At 40.4% G+C, this 24,110-nt stretch overlaps 1 protein-coding gene across 1 annotated transcript; it reads left to right on the top strand.

The window, feature by feature from the left end:
* The first annotated feature begins 712 nt into the window (after positions 1-712).
* LOC103698111 (uncharacterized) lies at positions 713-1,559 on the top strand. Its single transcript, XM_008780084.4, has one exon. The coding sequence runs from the start codon at positions 823-825 to the stop codon at positions 1,414-1,416; it is 594 nt and encodes a 197-aa protein (XP_008778306.1). The 5' UTR covers positions 713-822; the 3' UTR covers positions 1,417-1,559.
* The last annotated feature ends 22,551 nt before the right edge of the window (positions 1,560-24,110 follow it).

Raw genomic sequence — 24,110 nt, 5'->3', positions numbered from 1 at the left:
CAACCGCGACTCCCGGTCTTCGCGAGGCGAGCTGTCGGTAGAACCGCACCCCAGTTGTCAACAGCCAGCCCCGCCCCAAGTCTTATCGTACCATCACGACCGTCCAATCGGTGCACCCACCTGATCGACCCGGGGCCATCCTGTGGGCCCCGCTCGTACGGTACGCGGCTGGCGTGGTTGTTGGTTTTTTTTTTTAATTTTTATTCTTGGTATTTTAATTGACTTGAGCTCTACGTTGGTGCGCCCACCGGTACCCAGGTGCACGTGCAGCGGCCGAGCGGAGTAACACCGCATCCGATCCGGTGTGCCCCACACGCCGCAGCCGTCTGATGAACGGTCCTTGACCCTTTCCACCCTACCGGCCCGCTGGTCCATCGTGGAAAATGGCCCTTCCGCGTGTACGACTTACCACTCCAGCCCCCGTTTTATTCCCAGTTCTTTCCCAAAACATTATTTAATAATATTATATTAAATTATGAAGCACGGAGGTGATCCCACCACACGGTTGGACACGGATCTGAACGGCGAGATCGTGATCTGAGACCATAAATTAGTGGGGGATAAACCCGCCGTTGATTAAATGCACCCACCTCGATGCCTGCCCCTAGGAGGCTATAAGCCCCCGCTCTCCCCAGAAAAAAAAAAGCAATAAAAAATATTGAATCGAAATAAACGAATTTCTTGTCGGGCGGAACCAAGACCGTCAGTTTCGCTATAAATAGCCCCCTACCCCCCTCTTCCTTAACCTTCTCTCCTCAAGCCTCTCTCTCTCTTCTTTTCTTATTTGTGGGGCGGTACGCCGCACGGCGAGGCAGGCGGACGATGGCGGTAGAGACGCTGCGGCTGAGGAAGGAGGGCTTTGTGGCCGGGGAGAAGGAGCAGCCGGGGGCGGCGGTGGCGGCGGCGGCGCCGGGGGGCCAGGGGAAGGAGGCGCACTTCCGGGGGGTGAGGAAGCGGCCGTGGGGGAGGTTCGCGGCGGAGATCAGAGACCCATGGAAGAAGACAAGGAAATGGCTGGGGACCTTCGACACGGCGGAGGAAGCGGCCCGGGCCTACGACGAGGCCGCCCGCAACCTCCGTGGCCCCAAGGCCAAGACCAACTTTGGCTACTCCGCCGACGTCGCCGAGATCCCGTCCTCCGCCACTGTCACCGTCGCCGCTGCCTCCCCGGCGGCTGGCTGGGACCTCCAGCAGTGGCGATCGGCCTACCCGGGGCCGCCGGACGGGAGGGATCTGTTCCTTGGGCTGCCGGCGGCGGGCGGATCGGACTTCTCCGGGTACCGGTTCGAGGCGGTGGAGGTGGTGGTTCGGGGCGAGCAGGAGAAGAAGATGATGGCGGCGATGGCCAGAAAGGAGGACGAGATAAAGAAGAAGCCCTTAGGCTTCGATCTCAACCTCCCCGCCCCTCTCTTCTAAGATGTATCCGGCGGCCCAGATGCCTCCTCCGGCTTTCGTTTTTCCGCTTCTGCTTTTACTTATTTTTTTCGCCCTTCTTCGCCCGACGGATTTATCCGCCATCTTTGCCCTCGTGTACAGTTTAATGAAGCGCTAATTCGTGAGTTTTTATCTTATAGAAATTGACTGCGATTTGGTACAGTACTAAATCGGTATAAATCGCTGTTTAAATAGTAGGTTGGGATGTACGTTGCCTTTTTATCTTCGTAATTATATGAATGGCCGGCAGCTCCTTTCGAAATGAAAAGACCAAAATGCCACTGGAATCTGTTGATTACTACAACCGGCAGCCAATGGTGGGTAAGCGTTAATGCGCTCTGTGCCCGTGCAGTCGGCGGAGGGTATTATCGTCATTACGGTTCCAATCCCAGATCGCCGACAACTGTTCCTTGATCCGTCCACGGAGCCCGTCGTACCCGCTACATAATTACCAAAATAACCGCGTACAGTGTGTTTGGTTTTTATCATACAAGGGCATTTTGGTCACAGGAAATTAAGTGACCCAGGACGGCGTTGTCGCCCAGGTGAAGCGAGAGGGAAGACGTAATTTAATATTTAAAAAAAAAAAGCGGCCGCCGGATGCGCCGTATAAAGCCGAGGGCAGGTGGCAGCGGGGGTCGCATACGAATAAAGGGCGGGTGGCCTGCGGGTCCCACTCGTGCGGCCAAGGGACACGTGTCCGAAGATCCGTTTTTAGGGCTGGGAGTCCGCGCTGCGTCGCACCGGACATGCGGCGCCCACCAGCCGTCCGGCCCGGGTCAAAGCGGGCGCCGGGCGTGCGTTGGTGGGGCCCACCGCATGCCTCGCACGTGTGGGGTTTCACGGGCTACGGTGCGCGGGACTCTCGCACCGCCGGGGCGGCTTTATCCTGTCCACGTGATGCAATAAAAAGGTAAAGCGAGGAGTTATCCGCCGGGCAATTCCCGACAGTGGGAGGGGGCGAATCTGGGCCGTGGAATTTATGGTCGATGGGTGGGATGCGGTGGCAGGCGTACGGTTTCGAGAGAGGATGGGGAAACTCAGGAAGGAAAGATGTTGTCCTGGATCCAGGAAATCACGTGCAGGCGTGCAGCGTCGGGCGACGCGGGGCCCAACGTTCGGCCATGGGAATGTGGAATGAGGAGAACCGCGGGGACGATCGATGCATGGTGGATGGCGCACGTGGCGCGGATGGGCATGCATGGATGTGGATATGTCTCCGCGGCGCATCATCTGTGTGGGTTGTCGACAGCTGACCGGCACCAACAGCACAGTTCTTTCTTCCAGACGACACACGATTTTTCTCTTCCTTTACCCTGACGGATACTTTGTTAGATGGGAACTCCAGATGTAACACTAATAAAAGTATAAAAAAAAAAAATTATAAATTATACTTTGACCCAATGAGTTATTCAAGTCAGATCATATCCATATATAATTCGGACCCAACCCAAAAAATTGAGTCCAGTTTAGATCTAGGTCAGGTACGGTTAGAGTCCGTGTCGGGTCCGATTCGGGTCAACCCATCCATGACTTTAGAACTTGTGTTTGCACCTTCGCAAGCCCAAATAATTTTACAAATTCGAGTTGGATCGTAAAATTAAAAATCCATAATTACCTAAATTTTAAATGAATCGGGCCGCATCTGAATTAAGTAAACCTAGATCGACATAAAAAATAAAATGGGTCTAATTTAAGGATCCGACCCGGCCCTACAGGTCCTCCAAAATGGATCAGGTCGGATCTAAGTGGGTCGGATCGAGTCGGATTGCGTCATGGGTCAACCCGACCTATATACAGCCTTAAGCATAGTAGCAAACTGTCATACGCAATATGTTATATAAATAATATAAATTGAATAAAATAAAAATATTAAATGAAAGTTATAAAATCATAAATTTAAAGATTATAGTAGCCTATTTATCATAGCCAATTCAATTTTCTTAACTTTGCACTTGCGTGTATGATTTGGGCCCTTCCTTGCCTCATTCTTTTTAAATTGATTTATTCATAATCACAAAATCAAATTCAAAATCATCTAGGCTAACATGCTAATTATCGTAAAATATAAATATCTTCTAATTTCAAAAATTTCTTATAATTGAAAGATATATTTCACCATAGGTCAACAAATGCATCATATCAGTTTTGCCAAAATTATAAGAATGGGAAAAAAATAAAAAAAAAGCTAATTAAATTAAATAAAAGACAATGAGAGATTAAAAAGTTAAGTATAAAATGTAGAAGAAAAAATAAAATAAATTTACCTGCAACTCTTTTGGTGCGCACAACAATACTGGACCGCCTATTATGCAAGGTCGAGGTCGTTGTAAGAGGATGTTCTGACCACTTTCATTATGGTTGGATTGATCTATTTTATTTTGTTTTATTTTATGTTGATTGGACCTATTTGCATATTGTTATTTGAGGACTTTTTTTAGATTTTTTTCTGTAGGGGCCTACTTGTTATTTTGTGACCCTATGTATATGGGTCCATGCTCATGTTTAGGGTTTGATGAATGATAAATAATAATTAGCCTCCTTTTTTTCTTCTTCCTTCTCCTACCTTCTCTTCTTCTTCCTCCTCCTTCCTCCTCTTCTTCCTCTTTTTTTTCTTCCTCTTCTCTCCTTCTTCTCTCTTTCTCCCTTTTTTCCCTCTTTTTCTTGCTGTTCTGCATCAACTTTGGTTACAGAGCACCCAGTTTTGTCTCTGTTGCCAAAACCCTCTTCTTTTTTGGGTTGCTGTGGGTCAGGCTATGGAAAAAATCCTTTTGTTGCCTCCTCCCTCTCTCTTGGATCTCACACCAGAAAAAGGGGAACAACCCCTTCGTTGGTTGGCCCTTCCTCGTCATCGTGTCCACTATCACGCTCTAAATTCGGATCATGACATGGCCGTGCTATTGCAATCTTATGCACACAATAACACGAAGCCATTAAAAATTTCATAATAAAAATAAATAGTTTTATTTACTAATGTCATAACATTATTCATGAAGTTGGAACAGTACATAACTTCTAAAATTTAATTATTATATAATATTTTCAGTTACCCCAATCTGAAATAACACCAAGCTCCCTGCTCCTAGTAGTCTTATTCATCTATACAAAAAAATAGACGAAAAGATATGAGCTACACAGCTCAGTAAGTAACCAAGTACTATCTTATTGGATCAAGTACAATTATGCCAATGCAGTGATTAAAAAGCCATCAGTTGTAGCAAAATAAAATATTTTATAGATGATATACACAAATTAGGTCATAAAACAATATATGTTCCATCCATGAAAGTTCATAATCATGATAATGCAAGTCATATTGAAATATTTGTTGGGAATTGTATCCTAAATATCAATCATCAGCATGTTGATGATTGAATCATTAATTGTAAAATGAATTGATAAATTAATAAAGTGTTATTTGGCATTATTCATCATTTCATTGAATATCTTCAAATGAACTCTTATATGATGAAGTCCTTAGGACTTATTTTATAATAAAAGAGGATTTATCTTCGAATCCTTAAACCTGCTCGTGACCAAATGATATGCTGTTAATAGGACAACAGTATTGTCGAGATTAGGTCGTTGTGTGACATATACGTTGGTTGTCCTTTTAACCAGGGAGTGTGGAGACACTGATATGTCACACAAGTGAAGTGTAGGAGTACATTTCACTGAACATGACCAATTCCAGAACGCTCTACAGTCAAGAAATGTTCCGAGTGGATATGGGTATAAGTATCCCTCAGACCTGAGATCGCCACAGTGATTAGCAAGCAACTCACTGTACTGTGGTACCGGACTAGCAGAATTTCTAATTCTGGGACGGAAGGTTACTAGGTGCAGTCAAGTACTTACGAAATCGGTGCATGAGTCAAGATGGAATTGACTCCTCCTAAAAATAGGAGATAATGCATTGTGTTCAATTTAGCAAAACCTTGGCCAGGGTAATCCTTGTGATGAGTCACAAGATTTCTAAAGTTGATCACATGGTGGATGTACTGATTAGAGAGTTGACAGAACTCTGAGGTCATCCTAGCATTAGGAGTCAAAGGGATGAATTATACAGTAACCATAGTCCATGGTTCCAGAATATTTGCTTCACATATATTCGGCCTATTCGGACGTCGGGTACCATTGCTAGATGGTCACATCGATTAGTGTAGGAAGTTGTTTTTATACTACCGACTTAGGTTCGAACCTATGAGGTCACATGCATAGGATTTTCCTGATTGATCAAGATAGCTGATGGATGATAGAGAATCATTCAAAAATAATTTGGTCAATTCGATTGATAAATTATCCTATAAAATAATTAAAGTAATTATTGGAGGATTAATCAGTAATTGGATTACTAATAAACTCAATTTGATTGAGTAAATGAACTTAGGATGAGCCAAATTGAATTGGATTCAATTTTGAGTAAAATCAGATTTTTCACCTTATTGGGGTCGACTCGAACTTAAGAGGAGTCAACTCGAGATGGTCTGGAGTCGACTCTCTCAGAGAGTCCAGAGACAATTTTTCTATCTTTCCAGGTAGAGTCAACTCAAGTTTCCTTGGGGTCAACTCGAGGTAACTTGGAGTCGACTTGAGCTTTGAAAGGGTTGAGATCTCAGATAAGAGGTTTTAGATCAGATCTAAGTCCTCTTTAATCCCTATAAACCTTTCCTCCAAGTTCTTCCAAGAAGGCGAATCAAAAGTTGATTGCATCGGAAAGATCTAAGTTGAGGAAAGGACGATCCTGCGCAAGCTAGCACTTCTGTAAGATTGGATCACTCTAGGAGCTTCGCGTGGATTACTCGTAGAGGCCAGACAAGAGTGTGGCTACGAAGCTTGAGCATCAGATCAATTACTTTCAGATTTATAAGGTATGAATCTAGATCCAAAGATATGTCTTATAGGTTCCAATCCTCGAGGGTTAAACCTCTTTTGGGGCTCTTCACATAGTAATCTTCAGAGCCTATTTGATGGGCAATTCGAAGATTAGTTGGATGTTAGATTAATTGAGTTTGAAACTTAATTAATAATCTCATTTCAGACCTGAAATTAATCATGCAATGATTTTAGCATAATCGTTTAAACGATCCTGACATATTGATCATGAATATATATAGCGATACTTTGAAATTTGATTTCTTATGCATGCTAGAATTAAAATGTTTAATTTGGTATTTCTGCTGCGTTTTTCAAAAATTAAAAGAACTACGTGTGGCTTGATCCCCCTTGTGAAGGGGTACGTAAGCAACCCGAACAGGTACAGCCATTGATATTGAAAAAGTTTTAAATTTCAGCATGCTATCACTGCCAGAACCGATCGACCAATACATCAGTGGTATCAGAGCCAGGTTGCTTATTTAATCTTTTATGTTTTAATCATTGTAATTAAATTTGGAATCATGAACATGTTTAGATTAGATCTAAAGTATTTTTATGATTGATTTAATTGCTGAATATGTTCGGAATTGTATCCTAAATGTCAATCGTCAGCATGTTGATGATTGAATTATGTAAATGAATTAACAAATTAATAAAGTGTTATTTAGCATTATTCATCATTTCATTGTACATCTTCAAATGAACTTTTATATGATGAAGTCCTTAGGACTTGTTTTATGATAAAAAAGGATTTATCTTCAAGTCCTTAAAACTGTTCGCGATCAAATGATATGCTGTTACTAGGACGACAGCATTATCGAGATTAAGTTGTTGTGTGACATATACGTTGGTTGTCCTCTTAACCAAGAAGTGTGGAGACACTGATATATTACACAGGTGAAGTATAGGAGTACATTTCACTGAACGTGACCAATTTTGGAATGCTCTACTGTCAAGAGATGTTCCGAGTGGATATGGGTATAAGTTTGGCCCTCTAACCTAAGACCGCAACCTGTGACTAGCAAGCAACTCACTATACTTTGGTACCGGACTATCTGAATTTCTAATTCAATGACGGAAGGTCACTGGGTACAGTCAAGTACTTGCATAGTCAGTTGTGAGTCAAGATGGAATTGACCCCTCTTGAAAACAGGAGATAATGCCTTGTGTTCAATTTAGCAAAACCTTGGCCAGAGTAATCCTTGTAAGGAGTCACAAAATTTCTAAAGTTGAATCACATCATGGATGCACTTATTACAGAGTTGATAGAACTCTAAAGTCATTCTGGCATTTAGGAGTCATAGGGATAAATTATACGGTAACTATAGTCCAAGGGTTCTTGAATATTGCTTTGCAATCATTCGGCCTATCCGGACGTCCGGTACTATTGCTAGATGGTCATTTCTGTTGCCCAGATAGACAACCCAAGAGGGGGGGGGGGTGAATTGGGTTTTAAAATAATTTTGCAATTAAAACGTTGTGGATGACTAATTAATGCTTTACCAAGATGATTAATTAATTGCTATGTGCTGTGAATGAAATGAGAGTAAAAGAAAGAGACACACAATCACAAACACAAGGCTTTTATAGTGGTTCGGAGCTAACCCTTGCTCCTACGTCCACTCCCCAAGTCTCACTTGGGAATTCACTATAACCCCTCAGATTACAGCCGGTTGTTTTACAAGCTCACAACCAAACTTGTTGTTTTACGAGCTCACAACGAACTCGGTCGGTTTTTCCTGGCTCACCGACTAGAACCACCCCGATTGTTTTTCCGGGATCACAATCGAACCCTTACACGTTGGTTTTACACTCGGCTCACCAACCAACCTCTACACCCTTGATTCAATCCCCCGATTGAACCAAGCAAAGATAATATGGAAAGAATAAGAAACAAACAGAAAAACTGAGCTTCTTAAAAAGCAGATTTGCTACAATATAAACTAGAGAGAAGTTAAGAGCCCTCAAACACTTTTGAGTTGGAGTAGAGTAGGGCTTCTTGAACTTTGAGTCTCCTCTGGAATGTCTGGTCGACTTGAATGCAGGAGGAGGCTTCTTTAAAATGCTGGGAAGAGGAAGTTGGATGGAGTTAATGGCGCTCTTCCTTCTTTTCGTTGAAGACAAGTATGCAGAGAATGAATGCTTAATTTCTTTGAATGGAATGGTGCCTCTCTGCCTTGCTACAGTCCTCTATGGCTATTTAAGCCATCCCCCACGGAAACTAGCCGTTAGACACCTTTTTCTGCCCGTTCTGCACACTCTGCACAACCTGACAATATGTCCGTTGGGGGTCGGAGTCGACTCGCGCGATCAGGAGTCGACTCGGCTGTAGCGGGAGTCTGTTGCCCAGTAGATACAACCCAAGAGGGGGGGTGAATTGGGTCTTTTAAAACTTTTATGCTGCTTCTAAAACTTTTTGATTAACTATGCTAAGTTGTATAGATGCACAGTGAAAGTTAAACTTAGCAAGGGTTTGATGTATAGACTTTGACTTGATTAAATATGTTTGCAACTAAAGGATGTGCGGATAAGAATTAAGCAAGCAATTTATCTAAGTAAGTAAGTGTGTTAGTTAGACAATAACTAGAGGCATTACAAACACAAAGGACATATAGTGGTTCGGTGCACCCCAGCACCTACATCCACTCCCCAAGACCTCTTGGGAATTTTACTATAATCCTACCGATTACAGCCGGTTGTTTTACAAGCTCACAACCCAACTTGTTGTTTTACGAGCGCACAACGAACTCGGTCGGTTTTCCCAGGCTCACCGACTAGAACCACTCCGATTGTTTTCCCGGGATCACAATCAAACCCTTACACGTTGGTTTTACCCTCGGCTCACCAACAAACCTAACACCGTTGGTTTTCCCTTTGGCTCACCAACAAACCTAACACCGTTGGTTTTCCCTTAGATTACAGTCGGTTGTTTTACAAGCTCACAACCCAACTTGTTGTTTTGCGAGATCACAACGAACTCGGTCGGTTTTCACAGGCTCACCGACTAGAACCAACCGATTGTTTTCACAGGCTCACAATCCAACCCAGTTGGTTTTTCCAAAGGCTCACCAACCACAACCTTAACCCCTTGATTCAATCCCTTGATTGAATCAAGTTACAAGATATTGAAGACAAAGTATAAAGCAAAACAAAGCTTCTTAAGCAAGCAAATATAACAATATAAACAAATAGAGTAAAGAGAAGCCCTCAAACGAGTTTTGAAGATGGAGGAGCTCGGCTTCTTCTTTACTTGATCCTCCTCTGATTTGGCATGAAGTAGAGGATCCCCGAGGCAGCACACGGATGGAGAGGAAGCTTTCGGATTCACTTGGATGCTCTTCTTCTCTCTATTTCGTTTTGGATGGCCCTTTTGTGCTTATGGGAGATTTCCTTTGTAATCTCTTTGAGATCTCTTTCCTAGATGATCTCTCCCACTTCCATGATTTCTCCCCTAGCTCTCTTCTTGTTTTTATAGCTTTAGATGGCGTGGAAACAAGAATATAGCCGTTAGAGACAAAAATAGAGCCGTTGGACACAGTCTGCACTTCCTGACAATATTACCGTTGGGATCGGAGTCGACTCGCCTGTTGCAGGAGTCGGCTCGTGCTTTACTGGAGTCGACTCGGCAACTGTTCCCAGTTTGAATTAAAGTTGCCGTCTTGACTGGGAGTCGACTCGTCTTGACCCGGAGTCGACTCGCCAACTTCTGGCGCTGACCTGGCAATTTTGGAGTCGGCTCATCCTCTGTAGTCCGTGGATCCAAATTTGAATTTTGTCCACTCGAGTCGACTCGACTGTCCTGGGAGTCGACTCGAATCTCAGAGCCCGAACTCCCGATTCTCTGTCTTTTGGCTCATCCAGTCTTGGAGTCGACTCGAACTTCCTTGGAGTCGACTCGGCTCTCAGTTTGCGAAACACAGCCTTCTGCCATCTTGGTGTAGCGCTGCCTTGGAGTCGACTCGAGCTGTCTGGGAGTCGACTCGAATCTCAGAGGCAGTAACTTGGTTTTCTGTCTGTTGATGGTCGCGGAGTCTCGGAGTCGATTCGTGCAATGCGGGAGTCGACTCGAATCTCAGAGTCCCAAAAATGCTCTCTGACTTTTTCCTTGTGTTCCGCTGAGAGTCGACTCTTGCTTTCTTTGGAGTCGACCTACCAACCATCGGAGTCGACTCGCGTTCCACTGGAGTCGACTCGAATCTCAGACCCGAAAACTGCTCTCTGACTTTTCTGCCTGTGACTCCTAGGAGTCGACTCATACTTCTCCGGAGTCGACTCATACTTCTCCGGAGTCGACTCGAATTCCACTGGAGTCGACTCGAAGACTGTTCTTTTGAATTTTTCTTTTGATTTTACTCCTCCAATTTGAATCCTTTGAACTTTAAACTTGGGCTAATAAATTGTAGCTTTCTTCCAACTTGAGAGCTTTGGAGGCCTTCTTGTGTTCTTCCAACTTGCTATGTTCCTTGCAAAATAAATATCTTTCTCCTTGCAACATAAACATTAGTATCTATACTTCAAGGTTTTGTGATCATCAAAATCAATCTATGAATCAATCTTTGGGTCATCAATCTTCCCCTTTTTGATGATGACAAAACTTGGAGTATATGCAATATAAAAGATATTGATTTCTAGAAGTAATACATAGCTAAGTTGCATGAAGTGGAAAACATATATATTTAAAAACATACTTCATGATAATGCTTTAGATTTAATCAGCTTAACACAATCAACATATTTAAATTTTAAGCTGATTTGTATTCAATTCAAAGTAATAAAGCATTCGGAGTATATAGCATATACTTAGATATTTCTCCCCCTTTTTGACAACATCAAAAAGATAGTGAAACATTAAGTACAAAGATCAGAGCAGAACACATCGAGTGTGAATTCAAGAGGTTTTTTAATTTGATACCACAGATAGTTTTCTAATCAAGTGTAGGTGGAATCTTCCTTAGGTTAATTCAAGAAGTACCACAAATGATGTTCAAGGAAAAAATATGAGTGGAAATCTAACCTCTCTTCACTAAGTATGAAAGCTTGTTCATTTAAGACCTTTTGCCCAATCTATTAAGTATTTTATCAACATGAGAGCAATTTAATTAATTTTCAGAGTAAAAGATCAAAATTTATATATTTGGAAAAACATATCATCATGTTGGATCATTAATTCTTAATGACTTCAAAGTTCTTATATGATAATAAGAGCATTGGGGCACAAATACCAAAATATGAGTTTATGCAATTTTTGATACATCTTTGAGCTCTTTTAAAGACTTTCTTTTATTCCTTTAGAAAATAAGCATAATTTGATACATAAAATAATGAATTGGCACACAATTTAAGTTTTAAAGATCAAGTCAATTAGGACTCATTAGTGAATATCAAAATAGATTTTCTAAAAGATACTCAAGAAAATTTTACACGTTATTCTCCCCCTTTTTCATTAAGTTAGAGGCTCTTTAAGCTCAACTTGCAATTTGGTTCATGATTTATGCATGAGATATACTAACCAAATAACAGGCCTCAAGGTGTATCATAAAGATTTTCAGATTAAATTTCAGATGATACATATTGGAGAGTATTAGGATCATTTTTCATTTTGTATTCTTCCTCTCTCCTTTAGTTATAGATATATGCGATTAAGTTCCGTGAGACCTCTCCTTCTGAAATTTTCTTTCTCCCCCTCTATTGATCATTCTATTTAAGAGTTTAGAATTTGAAGATAATGTTCAATAAAATTGTCAATCTCAAAAATATATTTTCTATAAGTTTCAGCTCATTTTCATAAGACTCAAGGTTTGAGATAAGACAGCCTTTATAGAACTCATCTCAAGGTAATTAAAGCATGTCTTGCAATATAAGGAGGTTCATCAAAATCAATCCATAAAATTCAAGGTATGCATCAAATTAAAGTTTCTTTAGGATAAGATACTGAATATCTAAAGCTCCCCCTCAAAAGATGCATTCTTCTTTAATCATTCTTTTCTTTGGTTGAATTTCAGAATTTAATAATAAACGTGAATAAAGCTGAAATTCTATGTTATCGAGAATGTAGAGTGATCTAGAATTATTCAAAATTTATAGTATTCACTCTATATATATATATTCTGATGATAGTTTCTAAGAATGTAGGAGAGAAAAACATATAGATGATCATTGGGGTATGTGTATTTATAGAACTCAATTTCTTAATCACAGTTTTTCAGCAATGTATACATGAAGCTCAATAAATTTTTTAAATATTAAAATAAAGTCATATATTTTAAAAGTATTTACTTGCAATCAAGATCATCGTAAGACACATCATTTGAATCAAAATTAGTACACTTTGAAGATAAGAAATGATATGTTTCGGATGCGTATCGGAGCAATCAACCAAAGGCATCAGAATTAATTCTGTTTTTCTTACATTAAGATTTTATTTAGAAATCATATTGAGTCTAAGCTTGTATACAAAATCAGATTCTGAATTACATAGGATTTTCAATTGAGGTTTTCAAAATCATAATTTGAGATATATATCTTCCACGTTATAGCTCATCTTAAATCATTAAGATTGAAAACGCATATTTCAATAACATTAGAGCACTTTCAGAATCTTTGTATTTAATTTTGAGTTTTGATACAAAATGGAGGATATTTTAACAAGTATTAGGATATTATGTATCAAAGTTAGGCAAGTAGAAAGATAGATCAAGATTAATTCATTCTGCCTAAATAGAGATATCTTTCTCTTCTCCTTTTTACAAATTTATTTAACTTTCAGATTTTAAAGATGATTGTGAACGACAAATCTGAAATTTCTTTTCAATAATACCCAAAAATTTATGCAGTATTTCAAACATTCAATTAAATTATCTAAGCATGGAGCATTACAAAATATTGAGAACCCATAATTCAAAACATCATACCATATGCACACTATACCATGTGTTAAGTCATGCATTAAAATACTAAGAACAAGAATGTCAAGGATCAAAATCAATTCTTTTTCAAATAAACTCTCCCTATTTAAATATAATCTTGCAATGATTTCATCCTTAAAGTGTGTTTTCAAGTGATTAAAAATTTGACTTAATTCTACTTTCATTTACTTTGTTTTTCATTTATAACTTTCTTATGCTCTATACTCTATTTGCTCCCTATCCGGTGGAGTTGGGAAGGGGCACGAGGTACTACCACTAGCCTCCCTCTTGTGCCGTCCCTAATATGCCCTACACCGAATAGTTGGGTCAAATAGTGCCGGGTACTACCACTAGCCTCCCCATTGGCACCATCCCTATGATGAGCAATATAGAAAGGTTAAAATGTTTACTTCAAAACCTCCCTGTTTAAGTGTAATTAATTATGGATTTTATCCCTTCCAAAAGAATGCTCACACAAGTCTCACAAATGTGTCGAATATATTAAGTTTGTTTTGCTTTTCCTTAAGGTTGAAGTGTTTGCCTCTACTTGGATTTTACTTCTCTTGAATAATATCCATTTTCTTTTCTTTATCTCTCTCTTTTTGTTATTCTCAAGTAATTTTCATGAGAGAGTAGAATAGAGAATTAATCTTACGTATCATATATATGTATATCATGCAAACAACATTTTTATTATGCTCAAGGATTCATAACTTCTCACAAGTTATTTTACATCAACATTTTAAGCATATACTTGTGTATTTCATGGTTATGACATAGGCAAAGATATATTTTAGTTTGGGTAAACCATGAAATAATTTCTAAAGGTATAAGTCAGTCAATACACATATAGACATGATATCAAAAATTAATAATTAAAGAATTTAATCATGCCATAATAGGATTTAAGTTATTGACTTTGCTCAATTAATTTGTGAGAAAGGTATCTAAAATTACCTATTCATTATATGTTCTTCAAGCCAAACTAGATTTCTTATGTGTGAACTTTTGGCTGAAGAAGATCCTCTCTCTTGTTTGCATGTGAATGTTTAGTGTATCTTACATGAAGATATCCTTCAAGTTGAAATTTCTCATTTTTCTTTCTTGAAGGAAGGTCATTAGTTTCTTTAAGATACAAAGCATTCATCCAACATATATATATATATATTTTTTAATTAGATGACTCAATATGAGATATGACAATAGTTGCATGTTGAGTCACTTTACTCAAGAGATTGCCTAAATATAAGCAAGCACATATCACTTGAACTAAAGAAATAAATTCATTAACCAAGATAGTTCAAGGACAAGCATGTGAGGCAATAGACAGATTTATCAAGGTCAAATCAATTTAGTTTAGATTCTATTTGCTTAAGATAATTATCAATAAGATGTGTTAACTAAGTTTTAATCAACTTATCTTAAACGTTTGTTTCTATCAAAATTCAGATTATGACGTATTTGTTATCAATAAAATATGATTAATTAAAGTTAGATTGAAGTCTTGCACAAGGTCACATAATGAGCATACAATCTGGTCTACTAGCTGTATGATAAAATAATTATTCTATCATGCTTCAATACAGCTTTAAACAATAGATCTACTTTGCTCATCCTTTACAAATTCTACAAGATGGGGTCATAGACATACCTTCTTCATGCCAATCTTCTATCAGAGTTTTCTTGTAGACTAATGTTGGTCAATGAAGATTCCCTTTCTTGTTTGTCTTAATTTGGAGTTTGAGAGAAAATGTTAATTCATTCATTATACATATTTCAAACTCACTTTGCATGAGCTTAGTAAAATCTCCATATAAATCTTCATTAGTAGAACCAAAAATGATGTCATCAATGTATACTTTGAGCAAATAAGATATCACAAATTCTTCTTTTTGAAGCATAGATTTATCACTATTACTTTCTATCAAAAAGGTTGCTTAAGCTTTTATATCATGCTTTTGATGCTTGTTTCAAATCATATAATGCTTTATCATATTTGTAATGAGTGTTTTCAAATATGGTGATTATCTAACATATATAAAGTAAGCACATAGGAGTCCATTCTACACACTCATTTGATATAACGTTTATAAAGCAAACAAATGATAAAGGTGATTTTTACTTCTAATCATGCAAGAATCTTATCAAGATCTATTTCATCTTTTCTTGATTTAATCTTTTAGTAGTCATCATTAAGTGTATATGTAAAAGATTAACCATATAATTTGATTTTAGTATTTTGATAATACATCATTAGTCTCATAAAGAATAAAATGAATTGATACTTCTACAACTAGAATTTTTCATGAATGTTCTATATGCATTGCTTGATGAATGATATCCAAGGATAGAAATATCTTTATTAGATTTGGCATTACTTTTCTAGAGAACATATCAAGCATAACATGTACGACTGAAAAATATGAGAGATACGCAATAGTTCATTTTCTATTTTTCAGAAGATCAAAAGAAGTTTTCATCAAAAATAGATCTAATAGAAGTCATAGGTATGACAAGTATTGATGATAGCTTTTAAAAATCATTTAAGTAGATGACAATCACACAACATTGCCTTTTTCAATTCTTCAAAGATTCTATTAATCCTATTTTACCTATAGTGTTCTTGGTGCAGAAACAATTGTATTCACTATTATTTTCTGTGCACAACTTAACACAAAAATTGGTTTTCAAAACTATGCCGTGATTCATAGTTTGCAAACCTTTATCATTTGATCGCTTTTTGTGAGTTTGTGCCAATGCAGAAAATATTTCAATTTGAGTGCCAAGTACAAGGTTAATGTAAGCTTTTGAAAAATTAGTGTTGGAAACAACATCTCTAGATTTAGAAATTATTTTTGGTTTGTTTCCTTAGTTAGCATGCATAGCGAAGCTTTGACCTTTAAGAGGATAATCTAAGTAAGCCTATGGCAAGGTCTTTTGAGATTAAGTGCATACTAGCATGAGTTGATTTTGTATACTAAAGATGGTTTCTTTAATTTTGGTATTCATAGTGCATATATTCAAAAACATACCAAGTACACATTATCATATCTATGATCAATAAATAATAATGCCATGGATAATAACTATCAATCAAGCATATAGAGAATTCATAGAGTTATTAAATTGATTAACCATTTAGCAACTTATCCAATAGCGAGTAAAGTATACTATAAATGAAGAGATTTGATTATATTTCCAAAAGTATTTTCTATATCACAAAATTGATCACTACTAGCAAATCATATCAAATACTAAAGCATAAATAATGATGAGATGCAAGAATTACTGATTTCATTATTATTTTTTTTGTTAATAACTTTTTAAGTTTCTTTATGTTCCATAGGTACCTTGGTACACCTATGTGTACATCCTCATTTTCTCATTTTGGGTACCCAAGCTTGCTTGAGTCCTTGAGAGTTAGGACATATGGTTCCTTTTGGAATCCATATCTGTTTAATAGTAATAACTTTACCATTTGATTTAATTATACTAGAACGATAGGTAAAGTTGTTATTCCCATCCTTTTCATTTTTGAAATAAGTTATCTTATTTAATGGTTTGCTTGGTAAATTGATAACCTTTTTCTCTAGAGATTTATGGCTAAGTGAAGGAGTCAAGCTAAATTTTGATTTATCAAAATCAGCATGTTGGCTTTCAAACATCATTTTTAATCTTTCTGAACTTACAGTGAATTTGTTAATAAAACATCTTAATTGGTTAATTTCTTTACTTAAGTTTTGATTTTCTTTAATTAAGCTATGATTTTTCTGAATCAATTCTTCTGAAAATGACTTTAAGCTTTCATTTTCAGAATTTAGTTTCTTAAGATTTTTATTCTTTACAGTTAATTTTCTACATTCACTATACAACTCATGAAAAGCATTTAATAATTCATCATAAGAGAATTCTTCTTGAAAATCATTTGAGGTAAGAGCAGATTCAGATTTTACCTTGTCTTCTTGTCCCATAAAGCACAAGTCAGTTACCTCTTGTAGTTTCTTGGAGCTAATATCATCATTGTTGCTCCTAACCTTTATTTTTTGGCTTGACTCTTTCTTGGTCAAGGCTTTCTTCCTTTTTATCTCTTTCTTCCTTTCTTCTTGCTTCCTCTTTTTCTTTGTCTTTAGGAAGCTGATTTGCCTCGGAGTCGACTCGGACCTTATTGGAGTCGACTCGGTTATCTTGAGGGTCGACTCTGAAATACTTGGAGTCGACTCGACTGAGGTGAGAGATTCAACACCTTTTTCTGCAGTCTCATTGTTAGAATGTAATTGAAGCACATGAGAGCTAATCTGAGATTTATCATAAATATTTTTTAAAGTATCCCAGATCTCCTTAGCAGATAAGCATGCAGAAATTTCATTAAACTTTGTTTCTTGAATAGCACAATATAATATGTTCATAGCATCAGCATTCAATTGTGCTAAGTCCTTTTCATTAAAAGTTTGAGAGAGTATGTGAAGATCATTTATTATGATTTTCCATAAGTAATAGTTTTGTGATTGAATAAAGATGCGCATGCGTATTTTCCAATGTGTATAGTTTATGCCATTAAATAGTGGAGGTGTATTAATTGAATGTCCTTCTCCTAGAAAACTATCTATTTGAGTTGTCATGATCTTTGGCTCTTGATCGTGAGATCAATGATTAAACTTAGAGCACCTGCTCTGATACCACTTGTTGCCCAGTAGATACAACCCAAGAGGGGGGGTGAATTGGGTCTTTTAAAACTTTTATGCTGCTTCTAAAACTTTTTGATTAACTATGCTAAGTTGTATAGATGCACAGTGAAAGTTAAACTTAGCAAGGGTTTGATGTATAGACTTTGACTTGATTAAATATGCTTGCAACTAAAGGATGTGCGGATAAGAATTAAGCAAGCAATTTATCTAAGTAAGTAAGTGTGTTAATTAGACAATAACTAGAGGCATTACAAACACAAAGGACATATAGTGGTTCGGTGCACCCCAGCACCTACATCCACTCCCCAAGACCTCTTGGGAATTTCACTATAATCCTACCGATTACAGCCGGTTGTTTTACAAGCTCACAACCCAACTTGTTGTTTTACGAGCGCACAACGAACTCGGTCGGTTTTCCCAGGCTCACCGACTAGAACCACTCCGATTGTTTTCCCGGGATCACAATCAAACCCTTACACGTTGGTTTTACCCTCGGCTCACCAACAAACCTAACACCGTTGGTTTTCCCTTTGGCTCACCAACAAACCTAACACCGTTGGTTTTCCCTTAGATTACAGTCGGTTGTTTTACAAGCTCACAACCCAACTTGTTGTTTTGCGAGATCACAACGAACTCGGTCGGTTTTCACAGGCTCACCGACTAGAACCAACCGATTGTTTTCACAGGCTCACAATCCAACCCAGTTGGTTTTTCCAAAGGCTCACCAACCACAACCTTAACCCCTTGATTCAATCCCTTGATTGAATCAAGTTACAAGATATTGAAGACAAAGTATAAAGCAAAACAAAGCTTCTTAAGCAAGCAAATATAACAATATAAACAAATAGAGTAAAGAGAAGCCCTCAAACGAGTTTTGAAGATGGAGGAGCTCGGCTTCTTCTTTACTTGATCCTCCTCTGATTTGGCATGAAGTAGAGGATCCCCGAGGCAGCACACGGATGGAGAGGAAGCTTTCGGATTCACTTGGATGCTCTTCTTCTCTCTATTTCGTTTTGGATGGCCCTTTTGTGCTTATGGGAGATTTCCTTTGTAATCTCTTTGAGATCTCTTTCCTAGATGATCTCTCCCACTTCCATGATTTCTCCCCTAGCTCTCTTCTTGTTTTTATAGCTTTAGATGGCGTGGAAACAAGAATATAGCCGTTAGAGACAAAAATAGAGCCGTTGGACACAGTCTGCACTTCCTGACAATATTACCGTTGGGATCGGAGTCGACTCGTGCGATCAGGAGTCGACTCGCCTGTTGCAGGAGTCGGCTCGTGCTTTACTGGAGTCGACTCGGCAACTGTTCCCAGTTTGAATTAAAGTTGCCGTCTTGACTGGGAGTCGACTCGTCTTGACCCGGAGTCGACTCGCCAACTTCTGGCGCTGACCTGGCAATTTTGGAGTCGGCTCATCCTCTGTAGTCCGTGGATCCAAATTTGAATTTTGTCCACTCGAGTCGACTCGACTGTCCTGGGAGTCGACTCGAATCTCAGAGCCCGAACTCCCGATTCTCTGTCTTTTGGCTCATCCAGTCTTGGAGTCGACTCGAACTTCCTTGGAGTCGACTCGGCTCTCAGTTTGCGAAACACAGCCTTCTGCCATCTTGGTGTAGCGCTGCCTTGGAGTCGACTCGAGCTGTCTGGGAGTCGACTCGAATCTCAGAGGCAGTAACTTGGTTTTCTGTCTGTTGATGGTCGCGGAGTCTCGGAGTCGATTCGTGCAATGCGGGAGTCGACTCGAATCTCAGAGTCCCAAACATGCTCTCTGACTTTTTCCTTGTGTTCCGCTGAGAGTCGACTCTTGCTTTCTTTGGAGTCGACCTACCAACCATCGGAGTCGACTCGCGTTCCACTGGAGTCGACTCGAATCTCAGACCCGAAAACTGCTCTCTGACTTTTCTGCCTGTGACTCCTAGGAGTCGACTCATACTTCTCCGGAGTCGACTCATACTTCTCCGGAGTCGACTCGAATTCTACTGGAGTCGACTCGAAGACTGTTCTTTTGAATTTTTCTTTTGATTTTACTCCTCCAATTTGAATCCTTTGAACTTTAAACTTGGGCCAATAAATTGTAGCTTTCTTCCAACTTGAGAGCTTTGGAGGCCTTCTTGTGTTCTTCCAACTTGCTATGTTCCTTGCAAAATAAATATCTTTCTCCTTGCAACATAAACATTAGTATCTATACTTCAAGGTTTTGTGATCATCAAAATCAATCTATGAATCAATCTTTGGGTCATCAGAGTCGACTCATGCTTTTCTGGAGTCGACTCGGCAACTGTTCTGGATTTGAATTAAAGTGGCCTCTTCGACTGGGAGTCGACTCGACTTGACCCGGAGTCGACTCGCCAACTTCTGGAGCTGACTTGGCATTTTCGGAGTCGGCTCATCCCATGAAGTCCACGGAGCCAATTTTCAACCTGGCCCACTCGAGTCGACTCGACAATCCTGGGAGTCGACTCGGCGCTCAGAGTCCGAACTCCCGATCTTCTGTCTTTTGGCTCGTCCAGTCTTGGAGTCGACTCGGACTGTTCTGGAGTCGACTCGGCTCTCAGTTTCCGAAACATGGCCTTCTGCCTTTTTGGTGTAGCGCTGCCTTGGGGTCGACTCGAGCTGTCTGGGAGTCGACTCGGCTCTTAGAGACAATAATTCGGTCTTCTGTCTTTTTGGGGTCGCGCTGTCTCGGAGTCGACTCGCGCATTGCGGGAGTCGACTCGAATCTCAGAGTCCGAAAACTGCTCTCTGACTTTTGCCTTGTGAACCACTGAGAGTCGACTCTCGCTTTCTTTGGAGTCGACCTACCAACCATCGGAGTCGACTCGCGTTCCACAGGAGTCGACTCGAATCTCAGGGTCGAAATTCGCTCTCTGACTTTTCTGTCTGTAACTCCTTGGAGTCGACTCATACTACTCCGAAGTCGACTCGGTAAACATCGGAGTCGACTCGCGCACTTCAGGAGTCGACTCGCTGACAGATTTTGAGTTGATGCTTTCTGCTCGTCTGTCTGTTCTCAGTCGGAGTCGACTCGTAATGATCCGGAGTCGACTCGAGCCCGTGCCAGTGATTCTGATACGCTTGGAGTCGACTCGTAATACTCCGGAGTCGACTCGAGTCTCAGACTTTGGTTCAAACTGACTTCTTAACTTATCCAAAATATTATGAACCAAGTCTAGAAACACTTTAGACAAGATTTTCACTGAAACACTCAATTGAATTCATTAGTAAACAAGAGATATACTCAGATGCTTTGAGCTCATCAAAATCAAATAGGGTTATGATCAATCACTCCACAATCTCCCCCTTTTTGATGATGACAAAACATTGAGTATATGTAAAGTGAATTGCTCAATAAACAAGGAAATAAAATCCATAAATGAATTCAAGTGTCTGGTTATTTAATTTATCCAAGCTTGAAAGGTGTGAAACAATAAATTTTGGAATTAAAGCTCCCCCTTTCATTTGGAATTATATAAGCCTTCATATCATGCAATCAATTGTTTGGCTTATATATATTTAATGATTTAGCTTTCTTAAAAATTCAGATTCTCCCCCTCAACATATGCATTCAACTTTGTTTTGATTCTCTGAATTTCCTTTTAATGCATTGAAGTTTTTGAACTGAAATTTTTGGTTTTAGAGGGAAAATCTGTCAATTTGTTCTTGAGTAGGATTCAGCTAATCTCCGAATATCCCTTGAATAGATTCTGGAGATTACTCCATTAGGAGCCCCAACAGAGAGATAATGAGCCTCGAGGTACCAAATCCACTAAGAACAAATTATGTTTTAATTCTCATTTTGATTCCTTTTATGTTGATTCCATTTACATATCTATTAAGTATTTCTCCCCCTTTTTGTCATCATATCAAAAAGGAGGTAAGCAGAACAAACAATCACTTAGAGATCAAATTGCACACAATTGAAGAGAATATGTCTACTCATTGTATTGATGTGTATGTAAATACATTTGAGAATACAATAAGTAAAGCAAAAAAAAGGAATACATGTCAAAATAAAGCAAAAAGCAGCTAAGGTCTCCTCGAGGATGTGGCTCCTCCTCTCGAGGATGTGGCTCCTCCTCTCAATCTGTTCTGCTCCATGAGGAGGGTGACCGCATCTGTAACATGCCCGAGCTGAGAGATAATGGACGAAGTGGCCCTGCTATGTGTAGTGGAGAGCTCGGTCACCGACTTCTGAAGTGCGTCCAGCTTGTCGATGAGCACGTTCGACAAGCGCTCGGCCCCCTGAGTAGTGGTGCTCATGTCCTTCCGGATGTCATCGCGCATCTTCCGAGTGATGCCCGTGACCTCACTCATACTGGAGAATTGAGCCTAGATCAGGCTCCGGACGTTGTAAATCTCTTCCTGCACATGGGTCGTCATCTCAGTCACGGCTGTCAAGGAAGGGACCAACGCTGACGAAGGTGCAGGAGTGGGAGCAGGCACTGAACCCCGGAGCTCCCGAAGTAGATCATCTCGCAGATCTCGGACAATCTCCTGCGCAACTCCTGGAGCTGCTCAGGAGCGATCCGGACCTCCATGACCTGAGGAGCTGAGGAGGAGGGTCCGGCTGAGGGGGTAGGAGCAGAAGTGGAGGAAAAGTCAGGATAATCTGAGTCTGGCTCAGGACTAGGGGAATGTCTGGTGGTATGTGTGGAGGTGAAAGACTTCCTAACCCAGGTCCCCTCTACCTTCCGAAACTCCATCCTGTGTAGGGTCCTCGGACGCATGCGATCTGTCCATCGCAATGCGCGAGAGGGTTCCCCCTCAGGAATGGGAATCTCGGCCTCCCTAAACAAAAGGGTGAACATCATGCCGTAGGGGAGGGTGAGCCTAGGTCTATCTAGTGGCTCACATAGATATCTATAAATAAGTTTTGGGAAGTTGACTGGGGTGTCCTGGAGAATATAGAACATAAGGGCGAGGTCCCTCTCAGAAACAAAGTCGAAGCGCCCAGTCTTCGGGAAGAGGGACCTAGACAGGATGCTCAGGAGGATCCGCACCTCAACTGGAAGTGAGCTAGTGGATACCTCATCCAAGGGGGACTGGGGTGGATGCCCTAGAATGGCCGTAAGGGCCTCAGTCCTATCCTCAGGGTGTGCGGGTGCCACCCCAACTTGGGGAAGATGGAGGACCTGAGCAATGATATCCTCCGAAATGAATAATGGGACACCGACTACCGTGCCCTCTATACCCCCATCGCCCCTGTGGACGGTACCGTAGAACTCCCTAACTAGTCCAGGGTATGTGGGGAGATCTAAGGTGAGGAAATACTCTAAGCCCTGGGCCCTAAGTCTCTCTCCTATCGTAAAGCCCTCCCGGGAGAGATAGCCGAAATCGACGTATCTCCCGGTGGAGACCGCCTTCCCGGCGCACGGCCTCGAGGGAACCGCCCTCGGCGGGAAACGAGCCGGAGGTTGTGGCCTCGCGGGATCGTTCCGAGCCTTGGAACGTCGCTCGGTGCCGGTTGCGGGTTGGGGCCTCTTCCGGCTTGGGACAACGGTTTTACGAGGCATGGTCGACCTAGAATGGAGTAAAACGCTAATGGACGGTGAAAGGTCGACGGGAAAAAGCTTAGGGACGGCCGGAGACGATCTAGGAGTCGGCTCTAGGGTTTTGAACAGTGGCGGCGGTGAAAATAAGTGTTTTCTAAACGATGGAGTTAGGGTTAAAAAGTCGGATCCCGACTGCGAGTCGACTCCTCTGAGTCGCGAGTCGATTTGACCTCGAGTCGACTCCAAAATAGGCACGAGTCGACTCTCCTTATGTGCCTGTTAACCTCGAGTCGACTCCCGTCTGTATGCGAGTCGACTCCCCCTCTGCTGCCATCAATCTCGAGTCGACTCCCGCAAATGCGCGAGTCGACTCCCCCTTACGAGCCGACTCTGAAACTTGCTCGAGTCGTCTCGAACTCTGGCACGCACCTAAAAATCATGCTATGTTCGTGCCGAATGAGGGAAAATCACTAAATTATGATCTGATTTGATGATCATTGAAACGAAACTCTATATTAATCACAATCTAATCATCAAAATCAAATGAATCTAGTGGAAAATACCACTAGGATGGATCAATCACTCCTAATCCCCTCCTAAGCACACTAAATCTCTCTTCACTTAGGGGTTTTGTAAAAATGTCAGCTAATTGATCATCAGTACAAACAAATTGTAGTGTCATATCACCATTCAGTACATGATCTCTGATGAAGTG

Source organism: Phoenix dactylifera, chromosome 18 (genome assembly GCF_051530095.1).
Source record: "Phoenix dactylifera cultivar Ajwa chromosome 18, Ajwa_hap1_PhDact_Kaust_v1.1, whole genome shotgun sequence".
Lineage (NCBI taxonomy): Eukaryota > Viridiplantae > Streptophyta > Magnoliopsida > Arecales > Arecaceae > Phoenix > Phoenix dactylifera.
Note: the sequence above shows the minus strand (reverse complement) of the source record. Positions and strands in the feature narration are given on the sequence as shown.